The 13,623-nt window shown below is 33.2% G+C and overlaps 1 protein-coding gene across 13 annotated transcripts in view; it reads right to left on the reverse strand.

Moving 5' to 3' along the window:
- Window positions 1–13,623, reverse strand: part of LOC105473314 (neuron navigator 3) — an 899,580-nt gene that overhangs the window by 59,603 nt on the left and 826,354 nt on the right. For all 13 annotated transcript variants that reach the window (XM_011727068.3, XM_071070568.1, XM_071070565.1 and 10 more), the window contains 3 exons: window positions 12,587–12,639; window positions 6,563–6,586; window positions 4,058–4,135 (listed from right to left, as the gene is read on the reverse strand). In XM_011727068.3, coding sequence (XP_011725370.2) covers window positions 4,058–4,135; window positions 6,563–6,586; window positions 12,587–12,639 — 155 coding nt within the window. The remainder of the gene's footprint in view (window positions 1–4,057; window positions 4,136–6,562; window positions 6,587–12,586; window positions 12,640–13,623) is intronic.

Here is a 13,623-nt window from a genome sequence, read left to right on the forward strand (position 1 = left end):
CAACTGAGGAAAAATCAAGTATTAACTAAATTATTTGATGGCTCATTATGATGTATGAAATCTAAAATGACATTATAAACCAAACATAAAGAAAATGAACGAGTTCAAAATGACTTGTAGTTAATAGGTGACTTGTGAGTAATTCAAATTCCTGAATGTGTAAAAAATATTATTTCCTTAAGAACACAAATGGCCAGATATATACAAAATTTTACCCCTTATAGTTCTAACAATATTATTAAAATGTTTAAAATATAACTTACATTAAAATTGTTTAATAATCATTTATATACATATCCATTTATGTAAATTCCCAGATACTGCACTATTTAGTCTAAAGAGAATTTTAATAAACTTTTTAAAAAAGTAGATGATAATGCATATCTTCATTACCTGTACCTTTTGACTCTCATTCAATTTGTACATTTTTACAATGTAAAACATTTTGCTATTTTTAGTCAGTAAATGTATTTGATGGTAAGAAGCTTTGACAGTCCCTATCACTACCAAATAAAGAAACACTAAAGAGTGGATTAAGGTTGAAACTCCTGGGAAATTAAAAACAAGATATTTTTTCAAAAGAACTGTGGTAGATCTTTAGGTGATTTATATTTTAGTTTGAAACTAAAATACCCCAAATAAAGGAAAAGCATGTTACATTATGATAGAACATTTCATATACTAAGTAAAGATCAATATCTGATATTTATTTATTTTTATTTATTTATTTTTTTTGAGACGGAGTCTCGCTCTGTCGCCCAGGCTGGAGTGCAGTGGCTGGATCTCAGCTCACTGCAAGCTCTGCCTCCCGGGCTTATGACATTCTCCTGCCTCAGCCTCCCGAGTAGCTGGGACTACAGGCGCCCGCCACCTCGCCCGGCTAGTTTTTTGTAATTTTTAGTAGAGATGGGTTTCACCGTATTAGCCAGGATGGTCTCGATCTCCTGACCTCGTGATCCGCCCGTCTCGGCCTCCCAAAGTGCTGGGATTACAGGCTTGAGCCACCGCGCCCGACCCCAATATCTGATATTTAAAAATTATACATGTTAATACATTATATATTTTATAATTATATTCACAAGAAGTTGCAAAGACAGTACAGAGAGGTCCCTTGTATCCTTCATCCAGTTTCCCCCAATGATTATATATCTTATAAAATTATATTATATATCAAAGCCAGGAATTATTGATTTACATTAATAGATTCACATATACGGATTCATGTAATGGCCATCTCATTCAAAATACAAAACTAAAGATCTCCCCCTTACTATAGTCACACTACCTCTCTCTCTCCTCCATCCTTAACCCTTAGCAATCACTAATCTGCTCTCTGTTTCTTTAATTTTGCCATTTCTGGAATGTTATATAAATGGAATTATGCAAAATTTGACCTTCTATAACTGTCATTTTTCACTCCTCATAATGCCCTTGGGATCCATCCAAGTCGATGCATGTATCAATAGTCATTTCTTTGTATTGCTGAGTAGTAGTCCATGATATAGATGTAACAGAAATTGTTTATTAACTGGCCTATTAAGGGATATTTTTTATTGTTTCCTTTTTTGGCTATTAAAAAATAAAGCTGCTACGTACAGGTTTTTGTGTGGATCTGATGTGATTTGAGAAGTTCTCCAAATTAAATTATAAATTGTTTAAAAGAACATAAAATAGGATATATACCAGTCTCCCATCAGTGTGCAAAAACTAATACTAATGGTAATACATGCAGCTGAGTGGAACCTAGAGCAATTTGGGCATTTGTCTCCAAGACTGACACTTTTTAAATTAACACAAAGACTACCATGAATTATCTATTTGGCACTGCTGCTTCTAAGTCTGTGTTCCTTATTTTTATTTTTTTAAAATTATTGTTCCCCTAGGGAAACATTATAGATTTTTTTTTTCCTAATTGTGCTCTTTCCTCATGATATTTTAAAGCCACAGACATTCTGGATGTTCAGTTATGTATTATCTGTATATCTGTGCTTTTCACATAAAAAGAGTACTTAAAAAAACCACCCACACACACAAGAACCAGTTTTCGCCCTTTGTTGGTCATATTAACACCCAGCTGAGAATTCATGTCCTAAAGTCATGAAAACACATCAGTGAAAATAGTGTGACATGCATAATTAGAGCAGGTGGGTAGCCAACTGCTGGAACCCTTCTCAAATTATTGCTCCATTTTCAAACAGCAGCACAGAGTTGACCCCCAAGATTATTCCCCTATGTTAGAATTTGGTTCCCTGTGTGTGTGTGTGTGTGTGTGTGTGTGTGTGTGTGTGTGTGTAAGGAAGCTTTTGCACGTGTGTATTAACTATACATACACATGAACATATAACAGGAAAATGTTGAAATGATACACAAGAAACCAATAATGAGTAAGAATGAGATTCTCAGAGCAAAACAAAAAAACAAAAAACCGTGAAACACCATTTTAGTTTTTTCTTTTGAATACAATAAGCATCATTATATTTTAAATGGAAAGTATCAGCCCATCTTCCATTATGTCTAACAGCCATTTATTATTCCAGTATCTGAATTATATGATGAGATCAACCAAGAGACATTAAAAGTAAAATGAAACCCTGAGTAATCATTCAAGACATCTGCAAGTATCTTGACAATCTAATAAATAAGGTCTGCCATTGAGCCTTCCTCACTGCAGATCAACAAACCCAGGAGGTTCTGGCATTTACATTGTTCTACTTCCTCTAGGTACAAATTCAGGAACCTAGACAACAATATTTCCTACTTCTATACATTTAGCCTATATTATAAAATTTACAGTTGCCTCTGGACTATCTCTTTAAAAAACACAATAAGGTTAAATTATTATTTAATTTTTGAGAAATTATGCAAGTTTTAGATAATTGTTTAATCCAAATGAGAAAATTGTTATTTTCTCATATTGCTTAAACAATTATCTAAAACTTGCTATTATTTTCAGGAATCTCCTAACAACATCTATAAAAAATAAATAGAATAAATCCAAAATTAATTTAATTCTCCCAAATTTCAAAAAATAAAATCCATTCAAATACAGTGCTAAAATGAATACATTGTGAATGAAATGATACATATACTTAGAATTTATATTGCACAATGATAACTTCAAAAAAAATGTAAAATGCCTCTTATTCAAGTCTTATACTGTGGGTCTGTACCTGCTCACTCTTCACATAATCATGCTTTGTCTAGGAGACAGAAAAACTCAGTAGAGGAGCAGAGGGAGGGGAGGGGAGGCACAGAGCAGGCCCAAAGCTATGCAGCAGAACTGAGCAAAGGACTGTTGAGTGAGAGAGGCAAGACATATGGCAAAATAGCAGGCATTTCCTTACCCCTCACTGCTGTTCCTAACACCATTGCTCCTCAGGACTGGGAACAGTGCCACATTTCTCCTTTATCATTCTGCATCTACTCTGAGTGCTCCCTGACACAGTGGAAAATATTCAGTAAATGTTAATTTAATTGGCCGTCTTCATTGTCATCATTTCTGCCATCCTGTGCTGCTTTGGTGCCAGTGAAAGTGTACCTTTTCAAACTGCTACGAGAAGGCTGCCAAGGTTTTTTGAGCAAACCATATCTCATCCACAGTGTAGTTAAGCTATCCCTATTTAGACCTAAGTTCATCTTTTAGAATCGACTGGATGCTTAACTAATTGTTCAATACATTGAGAAGAAGGAGGCTGGGCACATGAATATTTTATCTTCCAAAGTCAAACACTAACAACCCCTCTTACATTGTCAGATAATCTTATGCATGAGGAGTAATAAAAATAGTAAACAAGAAAAGAAGCAACCCATATGGCTGTTACTATTGCTTCCAATCTTATTAGGAACAACAAGCCATTTGAACCACATAGCTGCCCCTCATCAGTTCAGATTTACATTTTATTACTGAGTAGGCAGAAAATGTTAACTTTTTATGAGTCCTGCTGGTTGGTAATTTAAGTCTGTATCAGGCACTGAAAGTTTGTAAGTTTGTTACCAAAATGATTCCATTCTACTGTAAAAAAATTTTGTAATATATTTTTAAAATTAAGTGACTTACATTTGCTGAAAGCTGAGATGTGAGGGTAGCAACTTTTTCTTGTGATGCAACCAGCTCTCTCCGCAGTTTATGGATTTGCTGAATGCAATTAAAAAAAAATCAATGGAATATGCAAGTAATTTTTACTTAAAACCAATAATTCAAAACAAGAAAGCAAATAACTGTATTTAGCTCATTCTAACCCCACTATATCAGCACCAACTCCTGAAAAGAAAGGATATGAACACTGACTCCAGAGTAACAAGCAAACGTCATTCAAAAGGAAAGGGTTATGTGTGAAACTCAAATCTACAAATCAAAGTACGCTTACTTGCTCCATTTGCCATCCCTCAAATGGCAAATGACTCAAGAGCAGTTTATCCACTGTATTGATTCTTCTCCTTCTAGAAAAACTGTGGTAATAAAACTGTAGAAAAATATTTTCTATGTAAAAACTGTACACACACACACACACACACTTTTTAAATTTTTTTAGTGAAAGATACTCCATGTTCTTTTTCAGAAAATCTTAGTTTCCTTTTTCCTGTGTACATTTTAATTTCTCATAGTTTGAAAACTTCTCAAAAGCTATGGAATATCCTGCAGTCACTAAAACTTGGGCTTAATTCAACATTTAATCAGTTCACATTCGAAATGTTATTGGCTGGAGATTTAATGACTGCAGAGAAGGCTTCCCAAATCTGTATTATCATGACCTTTATTTAGTGAGTTATTATTAGCTCAGAGATGCTTTATAGCTTATCCACATCTTAAAAATCAGGGGAAAAAAGCAATGATAGGTGCAACTAATTAGATAAACCAATATAATGAAAATTCTAAAGTGTCTTTCTTTTCAGTTAAGTTCATACTCCAATAAAACTGAAACAGAAAAGGGTAAAGATATATTATATCATGTTTAAAGTTTTAATTCAAACACTTTCTGCAGTTTAATCTGCATGTCTCATGTTGTGACTAATAGGATAGAACATTTACAACAATTTGACACTTGGTTCTATAAGTATATATCTAGTCTCAAGGGATTTCAGTTACTTGGATGTTAAACATTCTACTTTTGATGCTTCTCATTTCTTCAAAAACAAGTCTTCTATAGTTGTAGCTGAACTTTTAGAATGCTGTCTCAGTTTGAAGGAGCATTCTTGACATAGTTTATTAACTGTATAGTTTTTGCCCCTGGGCATTAGATTTTGTTGAAAACAAATGGTGGTCAACTGAAACACTCTAACAAAGTAGAGAACTCTAAGCTGGAAACAGAGACAGTAGACATTTATATAATTTCACCAAATGTGATTCTATTTCATTCCTTTTTTTTTTTTTCAAAACAGAACACCCCAGTCTAAAATAACATTTGCTTTACATTTATAAGATAATGACTATGAATGATTTCAGAAAATGTAGCATCTATTTTATTCATAAATGAATCCAAACTCAAAAACATTTCTCAAATTAAATAGTCTATATGACATGATTCCAGTATCTTTAAAATATAATCCAGGAAACTGTAAAGTGATTGAAATTGTTTTTTTTAAACCATAATCCATGATAGAGCATCAATGATAAAAGGGGAGTTGAATAACTACTACTATGGCAAATAGATGGAGCATTTCCATGCGTCAGTAGCTATACTATGATCAATGTTAGAAGCTTTGTCATGTCCATGTGATGTAAATAAACCACTTTGATTTTTAAAAATCATATCCACTCTTTAGTTCAGAGATTATAAAGACAAATTGGTTTAATCAATACTTTTCAAATATTTTTAAACATAGCACAAATTTTACTTTTAAAGGTTAATAAAATAAGACTTCAAAGGAAAGGAATACTTTTGCAAAAGCTGTTGCTAAGGCAATTTTTTTCCTCTGTTGTCTGATTGCCTCAGTGTAAACCAATCAAACAGTCATTGCCTCACCTTGAATAAAGTCATAATTAAAGTCCTCCTGCTCTCCTTGGTCAGGACAAATGTTTTGCCGAGGGAAATTAAAATAGTATTCTCTCCTGAATGAAGTTTGATTTGCTCATGAGTGTAACCAAATATGTATTTGTGAAATATGTGATTAGAACAATAGCTGCCACAGCAGACATAAAATAGTAATTAGAGGCAACAAGATAATGACACAAAACAGATAGTCTGAGACGCTGGTATCCTGTATTGTGAAGGCTTGGTGCCCAAGATGGTCTCATAGGGAGTGGGGAAAAGACTAATAAAATAGGAAGACCATAGGCCTTCATTTATCAATGATTTAATGAGTGCTTACCATTATAGACAACTATTAGGTGTTGAGCTAAGACTCAATCTAGAATGTGAGAGGAGAGCTTGCTATACAAATTTCCTTTCATTTTATTTTAAAGAGGCAATATCAAAGACCATTTATCAACTAGTTGCCTTACTTCAGCAGTCCTATGGAGTTCTGCTATTGTATCACAGAGCCCTCTAGTGGTCACAACACTAATTTCATCATGAATGCAAACTAAAATAGTAAATATTGAAATATTGAAAGTTTTTTTTACCTCTGAATGAGCCTTTTCTTCAGCCTGTAAAACAATAAAAAGAAAGACTTTAACTACAAAAACTATTTTCAATTAATTCTGCAGGTGTAAATGAATAAAATAATCATGACTTTTTTTTTATTATCTACTATGAGAAGAATGGAATGAAGTACATAAAGTTATTCAATTGAAATAGTACAAACAAGTTACTTTAGAATTTAATATAAATGTTTCTTAATATATAAACCATAAGGTATTTTTAAAATATAGGTCATTTGATCCATAGATATATAATATTCCTTTAAGCAAAAGATAGAATTGAAAGACTCTAAGATGTAAATCATAAGCAACATAAACCAAATAATTACAAAATTATACTCTAAAAAATATGGGTGCATGAAAACTTAAAATATTATGTATCTTTCATACAGATTGTAGGAAACAGACTTCATAAAATTATAAAGATCTCCAGCCAAGGTTTAGATGTCAGAATTCTATTCTGTGATTTACGTATCACAAACAATGTCAGATAAAGCTGGGGTAACATACAGGCCTCTACTGATAACCACAGATAATTAACATTATTTACTTCTATTTTTTCTTTCTTTAGTGATTATTAATAATTTTAATTATCACAAGTCAGCAAAACGCTTAAACACTGAAAACACGGAAACATCCAGTGATAAAAGTGTCTGGCAAACATTTTTGGCTATGCAGCATATAGAAAGGAGGACTGCCATAGGACTTTGCAGGGTGTTTTTGACTTGACTTCCAGAAAACTCCTAGCTCTGTTTTTCTTCTTCATGCCTGCCTGCAAAATGCCAGAAAATGAGTTATGTGCACCGTTACATTTGGGAAGCTCCCTTATTCTGGGAAAAGCTGAAGAATGCATAATCTTGTTGAATAGTACAAGTCTGCTTATTGCCATAAGCAGATCCAAAGCTGAAAAACAATCTCTTATCTTCTATGTCTACTTTTGGGATAGTTCTAGATTAATTGATATAAAACTACTTGTACTATTTTTTATTGCTTTTCTTTCAGAAAACATAAAGCAAAGTAGTTTAACCACCAGGATATATTTTATTTGCCAGCAACTCTTTTAACCTGAGCTTTGTCTTCCCTATATTTTCTGTACCTTTAAAAATGTGTAAACTTAGTAATATAGTGGCTAAATAATAAAGTGGCTAAGTGGTAGAATCCTAATAACTTTTATAAGAAAACTGCTTTAAAAAGCAATCTTGAATAATTTACATTTCAATTTTAGATTTTTAAGGAAATATTTCATTTTATAGATCCTAATAATTTTAAGGTTTTATACACAGTTTGGTTTTTGAATAAAAAGTAAGCAAGGAATATTAAAAGTTTCATTGCCTTAAAACATATGGCATAATTAACTATGTAACTATGTCTATTAGTTTTTCCTAGTACTTTGTTTTTGTTGTTGTTGTTGTTGTTTTTCTTTTTCTTTTCTTTTTTGAGACAGGATCTTGATCTATCACTTAGGTGCACTGGCACATTCACGACTCACTGCAGTCCACTATGCCCGGCCTACTTTTTATATTTTTTGCCAGTTTATTCTGCCCAATCCTGCTTCTAGGCTTCCTAGAATTATAGAAAGCCGGTAAAGTTTCAAGAGTCAATAAATCATTCCTGTATTTTTTAATACTAATTTATTATTTTAAAAAATAATCAAGAAATATATGCATCACATTAAAAAAATCTGTAATAGTTCTGTCACATATACTAGTAGCAAGCATAATCATTAAATATCAATTCTATGCATACCGTATAGCATGACTTTTCTTGCTACCAATCTTTCAAAACTATTATTTGCTTTAACCTTTGCCTTCTTTCATACTCTATGGTTATTAATACCAGGTAGGTGTTACCATAAAAATAAAGCAATGAGCCAGAATATTAGTATATTTTTTTCAGTAGCTTAGGTGTGGGATTAATGATGTCATAATGGAATTGGATTATTTGCCAGTTTTTTTACAATGGTTTTGAGCAAGCCCAGTGTCCTGGAGATGATACAAAATATGAAACACTTGACTGAATAAAAGCTTATCCATGAATTCTTTATTCTGTAAGCCAATAAGTGACCATTTATCCATTCAAATTTATTAATTAAAAAGTTATGACTTTAGTACTAGCTATTTGTTAGGCAACATATTAAAGAATCCACAATGAATCAAAAATGACATTTACTCTCATGAAAAAATACAAATCAGAATTCAAATTCAAAACAGGTTAAACAAAGTTTTTAATACACAGTTAATCAAAAAAACATCTATTGCAGGGATCAAAACTTTAAATGCCTAACAGGACAAGGCTTATAAAGAATAAATGGACTTGAAGTTTTTAAAAAGTGACATGACCTTTCCTTGGCTGTCTTTCATTTTCCCATTTGACAACGATATAGACAGCAAGGGGTATTTCTTTCTCATGAGGAAAGCAATAGCACAGTGAAACCTAGCCACCCATATTTAGCTTCAGTGTCAGGAAGAAAAGCATTGGTGGAGGCTGTGGCTTCCTGAGAGCCCACACCAACATCTAAAGGGGTCAATTACAGGTGACTGAAAACCCAGAGGAATTTCATCTTAGTATTGCTAGATATTCCATAGATATTCCAATTATTTTAAAAAGGAATTTAAAATTTTGAATTTTTAGGTAAAAGCTCCATATTTCACAATACTTCACAGTGTTGGCTTTGATTCCCTCTCCCTGCTCTCCCACCTTTCCCCGTTCCCTTTTTTTTTTCCCCCAGACGGCATTTGGCTCTGTAGCCCAGGCTAGAGTGCAGTGGCCCTCACTGCAGCAGCCTTAGCCTCCCAGGTTCAGGAAATTCTCCTGCCTCAGCCTCCCAAGCAGCTGGGATTACAGACGTATGCCACCATGCCGGGCTAATTTCTGTATTTTTAGTAGAGAGGGGGGTTTGCCATGTTGGCCAGGCTGGTCTCAAACTCCTGACCTCAAGCGATTCACCCACCTCAGCCTCCCAAAGTGTTGAGATTACAGGCGTGAGCCACCGCGCCTGGTCTTAGATTTCAAAACAAAGACACAAACCATAAGTTTGCCAAAGGTAACACCTCTGCAGATCAGGTTAGGCTTGTGATTTCCAACCAGTTTGCAGACATCCTGAGACAAATGGGACAGATCTAGCTAATATTTTCAAATTTTATTTTATAGGTATAGTCCAAAGAAATTTGGCAACTTCCCTGATGTCATCCAATAATTACCTGACTGAACCAGGCAAGAATGCAAAGCAACTAAATCTCTATCCAGAGTTATTAAGAAGGCATGAAAAATAATAAGAAGTTGCTTTTTCATTTGATAGTTTAAAAAGCATTTTCATAGGTATTTTCTCATTGCCAATTAAATCCTAGTTCCTGATCACAGAGGACCGGGGAAAGAATGACTCCTCATCTTTTATGATGTTTCTCTTTAGTAGTTCCCCAGATATGCATTTATTTGAATTATTTTACTACAGTTTACTTGTCAATTCAAATATATCATTTTCATCATCTCAAATACAACTCTTTTAATTTTCTAATAATATCACCTTCTCATGTGGCTCGATCACCTCATCCATTCTTTACTCACTTAACACTATCTATCTTACCTCCATATATTGGCCTATAAACATATACATATATACACACACTCACACATTTATAGGTATAGATATACCTATAAATATGTGAGTGTGTGTATATATATACATATATACATATTCTATTTTAATCTCTGTTCCCATTTCATATTCTACTCTTAATACAGTATTTCTCATATATGCTTTCTAATTATCCTCATTATTTTGACATCCCACTCCTATCTACAAATGTACCCCTTGGGTTCTCTATAAACTTGCACTATCCAATCTAGTAGCTGTTAGGCACATGTGGCTATTTAAACTTAAATTAATTAAAATAAGAAAGTGAATTCATCTGTATGCCAGATACACTTCAAATAATCAATAGCAACATATGGCTAATAGTTACTATATTAGATAGTGTAGATATAGAACACTTTTATTAATACAGAAAGGTCTACTGGACACTGGTAGACTAGTAATCTGTTTTTCCTTAAACTTATGAACCTTTTCTTGAAGAATACATTTTTCATAAAACAACTTCAATATTGGGATATACGATACTTGTATATATTTATGGGGTGCATGTGGTATTACACAAATATACAATGTATAATGATCAAATCTGGGTAAGTGGAATATCCCATTCTTCATTTAAGAAGAATATCATTTCTTCCTGTTAGGAACATTCCAAATCTTCTTTTCTGGCTATTTTGAAATATACAATAAATTATTGTTAACTATAGTCACTCTATTGTGCTACCAAGCACTAGACCTTATTTCTTCTAATGGTATTTTTCTTTCTTTTTTTTTTTTTTTTTTTTAGTTTTTCTTAGGTTTCATAAAGGTAGTTTTATTCAAATATTAACTATTGTACATATTTAGACTAAAATGATAATGATGCTACATCTTTTGATGTTACACATAGATTTAAATGGCAATGGTTTAAATCAGAATACAATTCCCCAACAAACGGCGGTGCTGGCCCAACAGGAGGAACACTAAATCTTAATATATTTCTTTTATGTGTTTTTTTCATGCATATTTATACATTCCTCACTTTATCCATTTGCATAAAAAGTACATTTACCTAAACACTAATAGTGCTGTCTTAATTTCTGGAAGCTACGGGCAATTTTAATCATTGAACGGAGAAATAAGAAAAATATTACCTCTGCCAATAACAGTCTGATTTTGAATGACTATGTAAGGCAGTAAATATATGAGATTAACCTATAAACAGAAGGTTCAAACAAACATTTGAACTTAATGAAAATGAGTGAAAAAATTATTGCCCATGATGCTCCGTTAATCAGTGACAGCAGAGGCTATGAACTTTGCATGAACCTTACAATACAGGATTAAGGCTTATTCATAGTACTCAAGTCTCATTGAGATTCAGTAGGCTGCTTTTAAATATACCTCACTGTTAACCTAGCTCTAAAATGACTCACTCATAAAACATAACTTCCTGTAGGCTACTTTTTAAAAAGGATAGAATTGTATTTAACAAACAGAAAAACTCTCTACAATTTCACACATTTGCAAAAGAACTTGAAACACTGGTTTTTTTTCTTAATAAATAAAGTTTCTGCCCAAGTGTGCTGGCTTACACCTGCAATCCCAGCACTTGGGGAGGCCAAAGCGGGAGGAATTGCTTGAGGTCATGGGTATTGATCAGCCCGGGCAACATAGCAATGACCTTGTCTCTACAACAATTTAAAAATTAGCTGGGCATGGTGGTGCGTGCCTGTAATCCTAGCTACTTGATAGGCTGAGGCAGAAGGACTACTTGAATCCAGGAGTTCAAGGCTGCATTGAGCTATGATTGTGTCATTGTACTCCAGCCTGGATGACAAAGCAAGACCTCAACTCCAAAAATAAATAAATAAATAAATAAATAAATAAATAAATAAAAATAAAAGTTTAAAAAATCACACTCTTTCAAAAATCGTATTTAAGAAAACATCTCTGGTTCTTTTATGCTTTTACCCTTTATCCTTAATGCTTTTACCCTTCAATAATCCTCTCAACAATAAAGTTAAAAATAAAAAATGAGGAGAAAATACTATAGAACAATTAACAGTCATGGCTCAGAGAACAAAACATGGACAACTTGTCATTACTAAAATGACAGTATAGCAGACTACATGGTTTCACAGACTCCAAGTCATACCTCAATAAGTTTTATGAAATTGAATTCTACATCCACTCATTGATTATAATGAGTGCAAAAAAGCCCAGTGAAAGCACATGTAAGTGACCAAAAAATGGCTGGTGGAGCACCTGGCACATTCTTGGGTATTGAGCAGCTTAGAGTATGCCCTTATTTCACTACACAACTCCTGTGTACAAGTCATAGATGAATGTCATCTATTCACAGTAACATGATCTATTTCATCCTTTGTGTGCATGGCAAAAGCACAAGCTTTTTCTTAACAGCCATTACTTACTGTAGAGTAAAGAGAAGATGTGCTGGACACCAGTGATAATGAAGAGCCATGAACTGGAGAAAACAAAGAGAACAATAGAGTTAAAATAATGAGGTCTACTCAAAAACCCCAGCCTTTACAGAAAAAGTAAAGAACGGGTGGTTAGGGAAATTAAGTAATAACAACTGGCTATAAGATTCTGAGAACCAGCCTGCTATAAATTTTTGGCAATCAGGACATTGAGACATGGAAGAGCCCCATTCATACTCCCTAAAGTATCTCAGTTGCCAAGTTATTAGACAGAAGTCTACAAGCATGAGCCCTACCAGCCTGTTTCTTACATATTGAAAGCTACGGTAAATTCCCGTATAATAAATAGAATAGCATGGAAATCCAAACTAAAGTTGCCATAAACTTTTAAACTTTAAAAAGCATATGTACTTTATTTATTTCATTTGTTTCCAACAAAGGTCCATTTTCAGATTTTTTTCCCCATATAATTTCAGGGAAATAAGTACTTTTATCTAATGTGTTATTACAACATTATCTGTGATGCATTAATTATACTCTTATAAATGTGGAATTACTGTTCCTTTACTAATTTTAGTAAGAGAAAAATACTTTTTTTTTCAAGGTGGTGTCTCAGAGAAATTGAGAACGGAAATGTCACACTGGCTTTTATCTATTTCAAATATCATTATAAACATTGGACATTCTGCTTTATACTTCTGTACTTCCAATGTACTAAACCCAAAAGGTGGATAAAATGGTGCTGAATAATATTTGCAGAAAAGTTTATCCTCTTTTTACTATGGAGTAGCATGGTTATTTCTGCTCATTGTGTATTAAACAAACATTAGTTAAGCATGAACAATGTGACAAGCTGTTGCTAGATCCTAGAACTACAAAAATAAATAAGATAAAATCCCAAAAGCTCAAAAAGAAGATATAGTGTAAAAGATATTTACAATAGAGTACTACGAATGCTACTGAGATCAATATGGTGGGTACCACAAGGACATATGGGAGGTGCTTAAGACCTGATCAGGAGAGGACTG

Source organism: Macaca nemestrina, chromosome 10, assembly GCF_043159975.1.
Source record: "Macaca nemestrina isolate mMacNem1 chromosome 10, mMacNem.hap1, whole genome shotgun sequence".
Lineage (NCBI taxonomy): Eukaryota > Metazoa > Chordata > Mammalia > Primates > Cercopithecidae > Macaca > Macaca nemestrina.